The 15,499-nt window shown below is 50.4% G+C and overlaps 1 protein-coding gene across 16 annotated transcripts in view; it reads right to left on the bottom strand.

Annotated features, from left to right (window-relative positions):
* The window catches only part of CACNA1B (calcium voltage-gated channel subunit alpha1 B), a 507,473-nt gene extending 494,136 nt beyond the window's left edge, over positions 1-13,337 (bottom strand). For all 16 annotated transcript variants that reach the window (XM_030535592.1, XM_030535597.1, XM_030535598.1 and 13 more), the window contains exons 1-2: positions 12,590-13,337; positions 10,300-10,405 (exon numbers count right to left, since the gene is read on the bottom strand). In XM_030535592.1, coding sequence (XP_030391452.1) covers positions 10,300-10,405; positions 12,590-12,849 — 366 coding nt within the window. In that variant the 5' untranslated portion in view covers positions 12,850-13,337. The remainder of the gene's footprint in view (positions 1-10,299; positions 10,406-12,589) is intronic.
* Between the last annotated feature and the right edge of the window lie 2,162 nt (positions 13,338-15,499).

The raw sequence follows: 15,499 nt of genomic DNA, 5'->3' as shown, positions 1-15,499 counted from the left end.
GCCACTCCCCTCCCAAACAGGTACATACACATCCCACAAAAGCGGCATGAACATACATCCACATTCACACCGAGGATTAAGTGGGGAAAGTACTGTCATGGATGGATATAAAAACTGTTCAGGAAGGACAAGTGGAGCAGGAAAAGTGGGATAGTTGCATTGTATGTAAGAGAGGAGTATGACCACTCAGAGCTCTGGTATGAAACTGCAGAAAAACCTGAGAGTCTCTGGATTAAGTTTAGAAGTGTGAGCAACAAGAGTGATGTCATGGTGGGAGTCTGCTATAGACCACCAGACCAGGGGGATGAGGTGGACGAGGCTTTCTTCTGGCAACTAGCAGAAGTTACTAGATCACAAGCCCTGGTTCTCATGGGGGACTTCAATCACCCTGCTCTCCCAGCAGATATCAATAGAGCGGTGCACAGACAATTCAGGAAGTTTTTGGAAAGTGTAGGGGACAATTTCCTGGTGCAAGAAAGGAGAGCAGCAGAATACAGACCCTGGACTTCAGAAAAGCAAACTGACTCCCTCAGGGAGCTGATGGGCAGGATCCCCTGGGATAACAACATGAGGGAGAAAGGAGTCCAGGAGAGGTGACCGTATTTTAAAGAATCCTTATTGAGGTTGCAGGAACAAACCATCCCAATGTGTACAAAGAATAGCAAATATGGTAGGCGACCAACTTGGCTTAACAGTGAAATTCTTGCTGATCTTAAACACAAAAAAAGAAGCTTACAAGAAGAGGAAGCTTGGACAAATGACCAGGCAGGAGTATAAAAATATTGCTCAGGTATGCAAGAGTGAAATCAGGAAGGCCAAATCACAAATGGAGTTGCAGCTAGCAAGAGATGTTCAGAGTAATGAGAAGGGTTTCTTCAGGTATGTTAGCAACAAGAAGAAAGTTAAGGAAAGTGTGGGCCCCTTACTGAATGGGGGAGGCAACCTAGTGACAGAGGATGTGGAAAAAGCTAATGTACTCAATGATTTTTTTGCCTCTGTCTTCACGAATAAGGTCAGCTCCCAGACTGCTGCACTGGGCAGCACAGCATGGGGAGGAGGTGACCAGCCCTCTGTGGAGAAAGAAGTGGTTCGGGACTATTTAGAAAAGCTGGACGAGCACATATCCATGGGGCCAGATGGGCGGCATCCATAGGTGCTAAAGGAGTTGGCGGATGTGATTGCAGACCCATTGGCCATTATCCTTGAGAACTCATGGCAATCAGGGGAGGTCCCAGGTGACTGGAAAAAAGCTAATGTAGTGCCCATCTTTAAAAAAGGGAAGGAGGAGGATCCAAGGAACTACAGGCCAGTCAGCTTCACCTCAGTCCCTGGAAAAAATATGAAGCAGGTCCTCAAGGAATCAATTCTGAAGCACTTAGAGGAGAGGAAAGTGATCAGGAACAGTCAGCATGGATTCACCAAGGGCAAGTCATGCCTGACTAACCTAATTGCCTTCAGTGAGGAGATAATTGGCTCTGTGGATGAGGGGAAAGCAGTGGATGTGTTATTCCTTGACTTTAGCAAAGCTTTTGATACGGTCTCCCACAGTATTCTTGCCGGCAAGCAGGGCCGGCTCTACTGTTTTTGCTGCCACAAGCAGTGCGTCAAATTGCTGCCGTGGACAGCGGGGGAAGTCTGTGTGCCATTAGGGCAGCATGCATGTTTCTGCAGCGGTGGCAATTCGGCAGCAGCTTCTGTCTTAGCTGGAAAACAGAAGCTGCGCCACCACGGACAGCTGAACACAGAAGCTGCCGCCGAAATGCCGCTGCGGCGGAAATGCACAAACCACCGTAATGGCACACAGACTGCCCCCACCGTTCGTGGCAGCAATTTGGCATGCTGCTTGGGGGCAAAAACACATAGACTGCCACCCCTTGCAGATTGCCGCCCCAAGCACCTGCTTGGAATGCTGGTGTCTGGAGCCAGCCCTGCTGGCAAGTTAAAGTAGTATGGGCTGGCTGAATGGACAATAAGGTAGACAGAAAGCTGGCTAGATCATCAGGCTCAATGGGTAATGATCAATGGATCCATGTCTAGTTGGCAGCCAGTATCAAGCAGAGTGCCTCAAGGGTCAGTCCTGGGGCTGGTTTTGTTCAATATCTTCATTAATGACCTGGCGGATGGCGTGGATTGCACTCTCAGCAAGTTTTCGGATGACACTAAACTGGGAGGAGTGGTAGATACGCTGGAGGGTAGGGATAAGATACAGAGGGACCTAGACAAATTAGAGGATTGGGCCAAAAGAAACTTGATGAGGTTCAACAAGGACAAGTGCAGAGTCCTGTACTTAGGACGGAAGAACCCCATTCACTGTTACAACCTAGGACCGTGTGGCTAGGCAGCACTTCTGCAGAAAAGGACCTAGGGGTTACAGTGGACAAGAAGCTGGATATGAGTCAACAGTGTGCCCTTGTTGCCAAGAAGGCTAATGGCATTTTGGGCTCTGTAAGTAGGGGCACTGCCAGTAGATTGAGGGACGTGATCATTCCCCTCTATTCGACATTGGTGAGGCCTCATCTGGAGTACTGTGTCCAGTTTTGGTCCCCACACTACAAGAAGGATGTGGAAAAATTGGAAAGAGTCCAACAGAGAGCAATAAAAATGATTAGGGGGCTGGAGCACATGACTTATGAGAAGCTGAAGGGACTGGGATTGTTTAGTCTGCAGAAGAGAAGAATGAGGGGGGATTTGATAGCTGCTTTCAACTACCTGAAAGGGGGATCCAAAGAGGATGGATCTAGACTGGTCTTAGTGGTAGCAGATGACAGAACAAGGAGCAATAATCTCAAGTTGCAGTGGGGGAGGTTTAGGTTGGATATTAGGAAAAACTTTTTCACGAGGAGGGTGGTGAAGCACTGGAATGGGTTACCTAGGGAGGTGGTGGAATCTCCTTCCTTAGAGGTTTTTAAGGTCAGGACCTCCGCTAAAGCTTCTAGACCCCTCTCCCAGTTAGCAACAAGGGAAAGGTGAGGTGGTCACCACCTGACTCTGATTTATGATGGGTACCGCTTGCAGCTCACACCTCCAGCCAGAGACCCTATGATTTGGAAAAAAACAAAACAAACACTTCCTTCTCTGTAGCAGGAGCTGCATTTGTTTGGAGAAGAGACTCCAACATGGAGGACAGCTCACATAGGCTCCAATTCAGCAGCATGTCTAATGAATCAGACATCAAAAGAGCGATGTTCATTGAACCATGGAGAAGGGGGCAGGGGAGCACACAGTCATCTTGGAGCCAAGAAGGGGAAACTACGGCACAGCTGCTGCCTCAAGCTCCCCTTCTCAGCTCTGCAATGAACACCCCCCCCCCCCACATAATTCAGAGACCATTCCTTTTTCAGGGCCTGGTAGACCCACACAATTAGTACAAGCATTGCTTCCCCACCCCCGCAAAACAGGGCTTCACAAATAGTCAGTCCTCTCTGGGCTTAGCCCACCCTCAATCTCCAGATCCTCTACAACCCAACACACAAAGAGTTCCCTGTCTCCCCCACCCCTCTACCAGCAGGGTCTGCCCCTTCAAAGCTTTCTAACCCATCAGTCATTCACCTGGCTACTCTGGAGAGCCCGAGCCCCAGGCCCCTCTAGTACCTGGCTTCTTCACCCAGTCCAGCTGTACAACCCCTGCAAAGAGCCCTTCCCCTGCTCTGAGACTCACCTCTCTGCTGCCTTATATCTGGGGTCCTGTAGGTCACATGCTTATTCTGAGTCATGTGGCTTGTGACCTCCAGCTCCCAGCTTTAAAGGGCCATTGCCCACAAGACACACTATGGTCTCTACACGCACCCAAGAACCAGTACTCTACTAGAAGGCCTTATAGGATAAGTCCCTCCCAAAGCTAGGGGGAAGGGGAAGTCCTTGGCAGCTCCAAAGGGGTGGGGGAAAAGGGGGTCTGAGCTGGGTTCATGTCTTTGCTGAAAAGAAAAAACAAACAACACTGCTGGGGTGGGGGCTGGAAGGGGAGATCTCTTCTGAGGTGGGGGCCTCTCTTCTTCAGACCCCCTTTCACCAATTGCCATGATGTCAGCCCAATGAGACGTGTCTCTTCCCTCTGGCTGACAACTCAGCAATGCTGCTGTCAGTCAGGGAGATACCTTCAGACCATCATCTATCATAGTGGTGCCCAAACTGTGGGATGCACTCCCCACACCAGGAGAGCACATAGGAATGTGTGGTGGGGCCCGGGCCAGCAGCCACAGGGGGCAAAGAGGGAGTGCCACCCAGCCCCACTCTGCTCCAATCCCACCTACGGCCCTGCCTCCCAGCCACGGCTCTGCTCCCAGCTACGGGTCTCAGCCCCTGGCTCCTGACCCAGCTGTGGCTCTGCTCCTGGCCCTAGTCAGGGCCCGTCCACAGCTCTGCTCCTGGCCCCAGCTCTTTCCCCAGCTTCAGCCCCTGACCATGGCCCATCTGTGGCTCCACTCCTGGCCTCAGCCCCAGCCCCAAACCACGGCCTGGCACATGACTCCGCTCCCAGCCTCACCTCCAGCCTTGTCCCCTGGCCACACCCCTCTCCCAACCCCAGACCCACCCCCATCTGCGGCCCCAGCCTCAGCCCCTGGCTCATGGCCTGGCTGTGACTCTGGCCCCAGCCTCGGCCCCCTTATGTCTGTCTGCATCCCCTCACACCTGGGAGCTGCAGCCTCGGCTCCTCATCGCAGCTCCAGGGGGTGGGGGTGGAGAGGGATAAGGGGGGGCATGATGTGAAAAGTTTGGGGACCACTGATGTAGCCCCATTCAACCTTTTCCTGGAGGGTGGGGGGAATCCACAACCCTGCTGGAAAAGGCTGGTGGGACATTGGGGTGCCATTCTATGTGCTCAGAAGGGACCTCTGAGAACATTTCCTACCAGGGCAGAATTCTGGTGGAGAAGTTGGCCATAAGCTATGCCAGCAGGCTGCTGTCTGTGGGCGCAGCCGTGACTGGGCCAGATACACAGATTAATAAATAAGCTTCACATCGGAAACTAGCTCTGATTCTGGAACGTTATCGCTATTCCCGGTTCATTTCCTAATGTCATTCCTTGGGCTCTAGATGACAAATCGAACAGGTTTGGGTGTGCTGGTAAATAAAGGCTTTGTACAAACAGAGGTTAATCTGAGCAGTTTGCGTATGCCTGCACTGAATGCCTGTGGCTGGGATAAAGAATGAAATCCATTAGCCAAGTTAAAAATCTGTCATGTTGAACAACAGAGCAGCCAGCTTTGCCCCACCTTCCCATCAAAAACATCCCGAAAACCCAAGCAGGTGGCATCTTCCAGAGCATCACCAGCTAGAAACCTCCCGTGTCTTACAAGCAAGCATGGACGTTATGTACACTGAGGTCCGTATGCCCCGCAAAGTAGTGTGTTATAGCCAGAGGAGGCTGGAGAGGCCATGGAAAGGGAAAGTGTGACAAGGAGGAATCATACCACAGCATCATAGAATTGCCACCGTTTCTGTGCTGCTTACATGACAGCCACAAATTGCACACAGCTGCCCCAAAGAGGAATCAAGGAAGATCCATTGTGTCTAGGCAAGTCTAGCCAAGAAAACCAGCCTTGGATATGCTGAAACCTTGCAGACATTAAAGCTGACCTGGGCAGCATTAGCTCCTCGCACAGGCCACGTGAAAACCCAGCTGAAGGATCACATGGCCACAGGGGAAGAGAATATAGGGCAACCTGTGGTAGCACAGCAGTAGAGCTATTTAGCTGGACTTCCATTGCTGAGGGAAGCCCGGAGCCCTGTGAAAGCAGGGAAACAATTAGAGCTGGACAGAAAACTTTACACCAACATTTGAACAAAACTAAATGAAACTTTGTCAAAATTTTTGCAATTCTTCCCTTCCCCCACCCCCTTTCTGACACTCTACAAACTACACATGTATGCTCCAAGAGGCCAGAGGGCTCAGGTTCTTTGTGGTGTAGGAGTATTTACCTGGCCAGTCCTCTATCCCTTCAGCAGCGCTGCTTGAGTCCCATTCCCAAGAGGTGATCTGCTCATTGTGTCAGCTAACAACTCCCATGCCACCGTACTAGCAATCATGGTTTAATAAACCTGGAAGAGGGGAAGATGTGGCCCTAAGTCCTTAAACCAGAAGAGCCAATTCTTAGTCCCATTGAAGTCAATGGTAAAACTGCCACAGGTTTCAATGGGATCGGGATTTGGCCCCAGGTATCAAAAATGAGAGGGCAGTTCTTCCCACGCTGTGTTTTATTGTGCATCTAACATTAGTTGTTTAGCATTTTCGACAGCTTATGATCTGCAGGAGAAACAGGAAGCACATTCAACCTGCATCACAACTAGAACTGGCTGGGCAATTTTCACCCTAAAATGCCATTTCTTCCAAACTGAAACTGTTCACAAAACCAGCGTCAGGTTCAATGACACACCCAGCTTGAAACAGTTTTGGTAAAAAGATTCTCAAACTGGGCCACTTCCATTTTTTCAGTCAAAAGGACTCCTCGTTGCAAAATTTGAGTACATTTTCACTGAAGAAAAAGGAAGTAAAAGAAGGGGAAAGGTTGAAATGAAAATGAAACACTTCAGAATTATTGAAATAAAATATTTTTATTGACCTGAACAAAAAAAAAAAAAGAAAAGAGAGAGAGGTGCAGTCCCTCACGTTGGGATGGGGAAAAATTGTTGAAAATTGTTGTGGAACTAGGAATACCATTTCCTGCCCAGCCCTGGTTGTGACCCACAGCAGAAAAATTGGAAAACCGACAAAAACTATTTCTCATTAGCAATACTTATGTTTTTGCAACACACTTTGAGGATGAAAGAGCTAATCTAACCTCAAAACATTATCACCGTGACTCTTTGGTAAGGCCTCGCGCATGGAAATTAATTGGCAGCCTTAACTATGGTTATCAAAACACTCTAATTACAACGGCCCTATGGCATGTCTATGGGTATGCCTACCGAGGGATAAAAACCTGTGGCAGGCCCATGACAACTGACTTGGGCTCACAGAGCTCGGACTCTGGGACTGAAAAATTGCTGTTTAGATGTTCAAGCTTAGGGTGGAGTCCAAGCTCTGGGACTTGAGGGTGGAGGGTCCCAGAGCTCAGGCTCCAGCCTGAATCCAAATGTCTATACAGAGATTATTAGCCCCACAGCCAGAGTCTTGCAAGACCAAGTCAGCTGACTCAGGCCAGCCATGACCATGCAGTGGGTCTTTTATCCATGTGTAAACATACTCTAAGCCTGGGATCTGACTCAGGTTTCAGTCCAAGCCCCACTTCCACCCACCCACAAATCCGTCTGACTTGGGTCATTAAGCACTCAGGACCTGAGTCCTAGAATCCTGCAAGGCAGGTGGGTCCAAGCCCTGTCATTTTTGAGTGTGGACACAGCTCAAGCCACAAACCAGAGTCAAAAGGTCTGTGTAGTGCAACATGAACGCATTAGCATGGCTGTGAGACCTCAGTCCAGCAACTGCAAACCCAGGGTTACAATGCAGTGTGGATGCTCAAGCATGAGCTTGGAAACACCGAATCCACAAGCCCAGGTCCCACAGATGCAGGCTTAGTATGCAGTGTAGACACACTCACAAAGGCTGGCTCAAGGTCTATCTACATTGCGCTAAAAGACCTGCGGCTCCGAGTCTCAGTGCCTGGGTCAGCTGACTTGGTCTTGCAGGGCTCAGGCTGCGGGACTATAAAATGACACTGTAGACATTCACGTTCAAGCTGAAGACCCTCCCTTTTACAAGGCCTTGAAGGCCAGGCTCCAGCCCGAGCCCAAACCTCTACAATGCAACTTTATAGCCCCAGAGCCCAAGCCTCACGAGCCTGTCAGTTGACCTGGGCCAGCCGCTCTCATGTTGCAGGTCTTTTATCATAGTGTAGACTCACCCTTTGAGACATTGCTGTCCACTATCAGTGGGTCAAAAACCTATGGATCAACTCGTTCACCAGTCAGTAAGAGCTGGCAGTGCTGTAGAGACTCATAGGAACTGGATGAGTTTTATGCCACACGCTGGTGAACCTCTGGTTCGCTAAGGAGTAACACTGACAGCAACTGGCAGGAATCCCAGAAGGACAACACCTGCAGTGAAGAACCTTGTTAAAATGATGGGAGGGAGGGAAGACCAATAAAATGCTCCTCTCAGCTTCTGACATGGCATCGAACCGTATCCTCTCTTCCCCCCTCCCTTACCCCCAATCTAGAGAAATGTAGAGACAGAAATAAGATTTGCTAATTGTGCCCCTTGTTGCTTGGAATAATCTATCACTGAAGAGTTACTGGGGGAGCTTAGGCTAGGAAATCATTTTGTCCCTTTGCTGGTTCATACTTTTAGGAACTCCAAGGGAAAATCCAGCATTTATCCAGCCCTTAATCTTTACAGAGGCAAAACTTCCATTGAAGTCAGATGGGTCCCAGCCAGTGCCTTCATCACAAAACCATCCTTCCCCAATTAATAAAGCGCAAGACTGATAACAATACACTCTCATAGAATGGTAAAAAGGTTGGGCATGTATACATGAGTTCCTCTTTTCCCTTTGTTCTTTTCAACTAGATGGGAGGTGGGGGAAAAATCAATACAGATACAATTAAGGAAGTTCATAGGTTTGTGCAGTGCCTGGCACAACGGGATCCTGGTCCATGAATGGCACTGCTAAGCACTCCAATAACGTAAATAAATAGGCACTCCCAGGTCAACATGCATAAGAAAAGGTGGGGTCAATAAATGACCCTGGACACCTTTCCAGTTCTATCGCCTATGGCTGTATTCCTTTTACTGAAGAATCATTCAGCTCATCAACACTGCTCATCATAATGTACTATTCCAGAGATCATGTCCTGCAAAGTCTGGGAAACTGTACCAACCATAGATCAGAATCTCCTGCATTTCCTAGCTTTTGCCCCTAAGCCTAATATTACTTTCATCTGTATCGTTTCATTTATACATATAAAACACAGGTGGATTCAGATTTAGTCCCCCACCGAACAAGCACCAATATCTGTTCATTCCAGCTTGAAAGTTGCTCCAGTTTGCGTAGAGTAAGAAAAAATGAAACCAAACTCTGCCCATTTTGTCATCGGGTGATAAGAAATGAAAGGATCATTTTGAAGCTTTTCTTATTTTCCATTTGAAACAATGTAATTGACTCACTATCATAAAGCCTGCTGGTAAATTACTTTTCTTTGTAAGCTGGTTTCTTTTTGGCAAGATCGTAACAGTTTCTAAAACCAAAGAGTTGCGCATTGAGAGGTCCCCCACAACATATGTTCACGCAGGACAATATCTGAAGAGTAACAAAAACCCACTGTATTCTATACAGAATACTGGGGAAAATGACCCAAGAGAGTCATTCGATTCCACATATAGTACTGAAGCCTTTGGAATTCTCTTCCCACCTTGGTCTGTAACAGCCTGAGTTTGTTGGTCTTCAGGGGTCCAACTTTTCTCCCTTAACTTTAAAGAGATGGGCAGGGCTGGCAAGCAGTGGTGCACATCTCTGGTGGGGGTTGTATATAGAGCATCATTTATTTTTGTTAAATTCATGTTGTGGTTGGGTTATTCGTTTTGGCCTTAGGGTAACTGATGGGTCTGTTTATTTATACATGTACAGTAAAAGCTTTCTTATCCGGCATGTTGGTGGAATGGGAGGTGCTGGTAAGTCAAAAATTCTGGTTAACTAAAAGGGAGGGAGTTTGGGGGTGGGAGAAAGCTCGGGACAGGGGGTTGGGGTGAGGGAGGGGATGCGGGTTGCGGGCTCTGGGAGTTTGGATGCAGGAGGGGGCTTGGGGCAGGGGGTTGCGGCGCGGAAGGGGATATGGGTTGTGGGCTTTGGGAGTGAGTTTGGGTGCAGGAGAGGGATGGGGGCAGGGGGTTGGGGCACAGGATGGGTTTCAGGGTGCCAGATCCAGGCAGTACTCATCTCTAGTGGCTCCCTGCAAGCGGTGACACGTCCCTGCTGCTCCTAGGTGGAGGCGCTGCCAGGCAGCTCTGCATGCTGCCTCCACCCACAGGTGCCGTCCCCCGCAGCTCCCATTGGCCGCAGTTCCTCAGGGCAGGACAGAGACAGCGCACGGAGCCCCTGTGGCCATTGCACTGCCTCGGAGCAGCAGGGACATGTTGCTGCTCCCAGGAAGCCACGCAGAGCCAGGTAGGGAGCCTGCTGAACCCACACCAACTGGACTTTTAATGGATATCAGAAATGCCTGGTTTCTAGAGCTTTCCAGCTAGTAAAGTGCTGGATAACACAGCTTTTACTGTATCTTTAAAAGATTGCTACAGGCATCCAGCACTGGGTGGGTAGGTTCTCTTATCACATAATAGTAAAAACCTAAATAAATGCAACTCACCAATCTCTCTGACATGGGTGTCTTGTCATCCTCTGGTAGATGCTGCTCCAAAGCCAGAACTATGCAATTGGCTATGATTGTTGCTAAAATCATGTATTCAAATGGAGTACAGCCAATAGTTAAAGAAGAAACTAGCTGACACAAGGAGAATTTCAGCAAGAAGAATAATGCCATGTATTATTACATGTCTTCAGATGTTGATCATTCAAGTGGCATTGGTCTCTCCTGGAAACCCTCAGCCAGTCTTTATCTGAATCATACCTCAGTCCCTTCTAGGGGTGTCTTTGGGAGGTTTTTAAGAAATCAATTCCCTTCTTTGGGAACCAGCAATTTAGATTTTGTCACACAAAATCCCTCTATAAATTCTGGGTTTCTCGTCTTCTTTTTCCAAAAGCAAATAGGAAGTTTTGATTTTAAAAAAAGACTGATAATATAAAGTGGCTCCCAAGAGACAGTAAAGTTGGATGTCCCCCCGTTAGTAATTCTCTGGAATTTAAATCTAAGCATGTTATGTAAATAAGTAAGTGATAGGTTAGGGAACTTGGATTTCAAGCCTTCTATCTAGGTCTGCAATATGAATTACTGATGGATTGCCATGCCAGAGCAAAGTGTAGAGAAAGATATTCAGTGCCTGATAGGTGTAGATGGCTGCTGAAGAGAAACCAGCTTCACAAGATAGTAAAGCCAGCTGGAAATACTGTACCTCTGCCTTTTTCTCTCTCTCTCTCGACCTGTACATGAGCAAACCCCTGGCTGACTCCAGCACTGAAGAGTAGCTCAGAGTGGTGGGTGATGCTTCTCCAGCACCACGGAGAGCTCCCCAGGGCAAGGACAGCGCCTGGTCTACCCATCGCAGTTTCACAAGCCAGTCCTTTCATGGAGCAGATTCTTTGATTCATCTCAGAGAGCATCCTTGGCAAGTACCATACAGTGAACTCATCTCTGGCCTGAGCTGGAACTTCCCCAAGTGGGGCTTGCGGACATTTTGTAGCTCTGCTTTTCCTGTTGACTCTGGGGTTTCTATAGTCTGTACCTTTCCTTAGTGGTAAAGAAGGAGGAGGAGGTGCGAGACTGCCCCAGGGGCTTTTGCTGCTTGTTTATTCCAGGGTGGTTGCAACTGCCATCCCTGTGTTTCCTAGCATTAATCGAGAGATCACTGTGGGGAACGTCTATTCACCAAACCAGTGCATTCCCCTCCCACCAGCTACCCTCCGAATTCAAGCTGGGGAGGTCTGAATGGGAGCCGGGCTCCTGGCGAGTTCAAGGGTTGCTAGGAGGCAGAGAGGAGGCCTTGCTGCTGCTAGCCAAGGATTAATAGGTGTGTGATTTCAGATGAAATGAAAACAACAGGCTCCCCTGAGATTCCCCTGTGCAATGCATTCCTGCTGGTGCACATCAGCTACTGCACACACACACCCTGGCAACCTAAACCTCAAAGGAAAAGTCGGGCTCCCTTTGCCCAGGATTTAGCTTCTCACCACATGCATCATAACAGAAGCAGAGTCTGCTTTCCTAGTGAGGTCTCTGCAGATCACTTGGTCGGAAAGCTGGTTCTGGGATGAAAAGCATCTGCCCCTTTCTCAATACAGCCATGGACTGCCTCTTGGTACCCTGCCTCACTCTGCCACTGAGCATTTAAAAACCAAACCCCAAGCCTAGGCTCTCCTGATTCCAGGTATTTGTGGTACCCCATTCCAAGTGAGAGGGCTAATGGCAGTTCTCATTGAAACAGCCTGGCCAAGGTGGGGTGCTAAAAACAGGCTGCAACAATTGTGTATGGGTGAGATGTCAGTAAGGAGACCTTGATTATTGTTGTCCCTAGCACTAGCTTCAATGCCAAGGTGTCACCATTTTCCCTCACATTGGCCCTCCTGCAAAGAGAGAGAGAGAGAAAGGCTAAAATATTAAAATAAGAACCATAATTTACTCTTAGATGTCCTCCAGATCCCTTTGCATGGCTCTAAATAGTGTGAAATGTGCATGCATAATACACACACACACTATGAAAAATCCATGTATTTCACACCCATGTATTATATTCAACCGCCACCACCCCTGATATTATAAACAAGTTCTTTTACAGACACACACACCCATATCATCCCCACACACAGATCTAGACGAGGCACACACCGCACAGTTGTATTACGCCTAGATCACACACCCAGACACAAGCACTCGCGATCTGGGTTACACACAGACACACCCACACACCCCAAGCTTTTATTACCCCCAGACTCACCCCGCCCTGCTTGATCTCTCTCCCCCACAGCCCTCCCCAAAAGGATATGGCCATTCTGTTATCCTCTTGGCGTATTTCCGTATAACGTTATCCTCGCTGAAGATGAAGAGGGATCTGTTGACCGTGAAGCAGTTCTGCTTGACGGGGATGGGGTTGTAGAGAGCCATCGTCCGGGCTCGCTGGGCCATCGACTGCTTGTACATCCTTGGGCCGGGTGGGGGGCCACCTTGCCGGCTGCTCCCTCTTCCAGCCCCGGCCGGACCGCCGCCTCCATAGCGGGTGGGCAGATCATCTCCGAACCGAGCCATTCTCGCAACGCACGGAGCCGGGCGCTACAATCCACACTGGCAGCCGAGGCAGGGGGAAGACGCATCCCAGCACCCCGGACTCTGCCTCCTGGGGCCTCGCTGCTGGGAGGGCAGGAAGCGGGGGGTGCGGCTCTGCTCCGCCGGCTGCAGCTGGGGAGGGGACGCAGCAGCGGGAACGGTAGGGACCCGCCGGTCCAGCCGGCCACGCCGCGCTCCCCACCCGGCGGAAGGCAGTGCAGAGGGCTGCGCTCAACTTCCCACCCAGGTGCCTTCCCTCCAGCCCAGCCTCATGCTTCTCCCGATCCGGGCAGCTCCCCCGGGGGAGGGCGATGGCTCTCCGGGCCGGGGGGCAGGAATCCTCCTTCCCCTTCCTCTCCTCCGACCTTCTCGCTCTTCCTCCCTCTCCCCGGGCGGCTGGCGCTTTCCTCTGCCCCGGCGGTGGCCAGCGCAGGCAGCCGGAGCGCGGCGCAGGAGACTCCCTGAGTCACCGGCAGCTCGAATGGAAACGATCAGAGTAACCAGTTTGTGGAACCTCGGCCCCCTATAAGAGCCCGGCCCGGTGACTCCCCTCAGCCAATCAGCTGCGGCAGCTCCACCCAGGCCAATACAACCCCTGGAGAGAGAGAGAGAACCAAGATTTTCTCCCCCAGCTTCATTGCCAAGCCCTGGCCGACTCCTGAGTGCATAGCAAGGGGCTGGGAAGGTCTATTCGCTCCCCCCCCACACACACACCCTGTCCATCCGCACCCCAGGGATCGCGGGAGGGGGGGAGATTTGGAGCCATGCCATAGAGATGCCCCAATCCATGGTTAAGTTCCCCCTCCCCACCCCCTCCTCTAACACGATGCCAGAGTCTGCCCCTGCCAGCAGAGGACACACTACGGTGGGCAAGGAGTTAGCAACCCCGCCCGCCTCCCCGGGCTGGGGTGGGGGCGGCGCTGGGGCTGATGGGGGCGCTAGCTAGAATTGGGGGGGGCAGACCTGAGAAGCAGGTACCCCACTCGCGGGCGCGCCTCGGCCAGCTGGGAGCTGTCCAGCTGCTGCAGGGCTCGCCCCGAGCGGGCCGGGGGGGGCTGGGGGCGCCGCCCCGCCTGGGTCACACAGCTGCTTCAGCTGGAGGAGTCCTGCCGGGATCGCCCCGTGCCAGCCTGGCCTCGGCCCCTGCCCGCCAGCACCCAGGACGCGCTGCAAACTTTCCGAACCCGGCCGGGCTGAAGGGCCGCAGGGTTTCGCCACGCACCGGGGCAAAGGCCAGGCTGGAGAAGTCGGAGCCATGGAGCACAAGGGTTGGACTGATCCCGCTGGACTAGCAAAGAGCCTGGGAATCCTCCCCCGCCCCGCCGGGGCGCAATGAATAGAGCCTGGCGGAGCGCTGATCCTGTAGGGACTGGGATTGAAGGATTAATTGGGAGGTGGTGGGGGGAGATTCTCAGATCATTTGCAGCACAGGGCCTGGGCCCTACAGTAGTTTTGCCGCAGAAACCCTCCCTGACTTCGGGGGTGGGGGTTCTGCTCAACCCCTGAGGGCATGATAGGGCCCCTGGTTTTTCTAATGGCTTTGTTGTTAATAATAAAAACTGGATTGGGGTCAGTAGAGGGGGTGGGTTGTGTGTGTCCGCACATCTCTCTGTACCTGGGCATTAACAGACACCTATCTGAACAGGAACAACTCCTCCACTCTGGAGAACTGGCCTTCCTTCCCATTGGTGTGAGCACTGGCTACCTTTAACCCTGTATTTACCAATGAAATCCTTTAATCCTGTTTACTTCAACACCCTCTTTTCTTCCCTTTCCCTACAGGCCATGAAGCTAACCCCTTATTCCTGCTGCTCCATAACAAATGCTGCTGTACTCCCTAGCTGGGGTGGATTCCCTTCTTTTACAGCTAGACTAAGCTGACATAACAACTAGTAACTCTAAAAATGTACCCTCCAGAGAAGTCAGTCAAGACATTTTCACTTCTCCCACAAAAGGAAATCCTGGATTCATCTCATTCCGAGCAGCTAATGTATTTTTGCCTTAGTCATCCAAGCTGTCTCACTTCAAAACCAACCCACCATTAGGCAAGGCTGCAACAATCACATCTGCTGGGGACAGAAGTGTATTTATTCATAAAAAGGGTCAGCTGCTGTCTGCTAAGGTGACTTTAAAGAAGAAACTGGCTTCTTCCACATGGCTTTGGAATTAGATGGGCTTTCTTGTATATGAAGCCTGCGTAATCATTACAGGCAGTATATTGTTTTAGAGCCAGGACGAAAGAGTATTGACATTTAAATCAAGGGAACACAGAAACAAATAATAATGGAGGAATGACATCATGTCCTGCCTCAGTGATAAGGCGAACATGGTACCAGCCTGACACATCCACGTCATCATGTTTTCTAAGGTTTATAGGTAGAATGCTGATAAAGAAGCTTCCAGTGTAGAGACCTACAGGGAATGAGTGAATTGGCTGCCTGCTGGTAGATGAAATATAAAAATGGTTTCCCAACACCCACAATCCAGGCTAGGGATTTTCAAAAGTGTCCAGCACACTGGGTGCATGCTGAGTGCTGGGCTCTTTGGAAAATCTTGTCCTCATTGTGCATGCAGAAAATATGAGAAAATATGGTCTTGTGTTCAATCTGCTCAGTCTCCCAGTAGGCCCAAC

Source organism: Gopherus evgoodei, chromosome 16 (genome assembly GCF_007399415.2).
Source record: "Gopherus evgoodei ecotype Sinaloan lineage chromosome 16, rGopEvg1_v1.p, whole genome shotgun sequence".
Taxonomy (NCBI): Eukaryota; Metazoa; Chordata; order Testudines; family Testudinidae; genus Gopherus; species Gopherus evgoodei.
The sequence above is the reverse complement of the archived record's forward strand: the minus strand, read 5'-3'. Positions and strand labels throughout refer to the sequence as shown.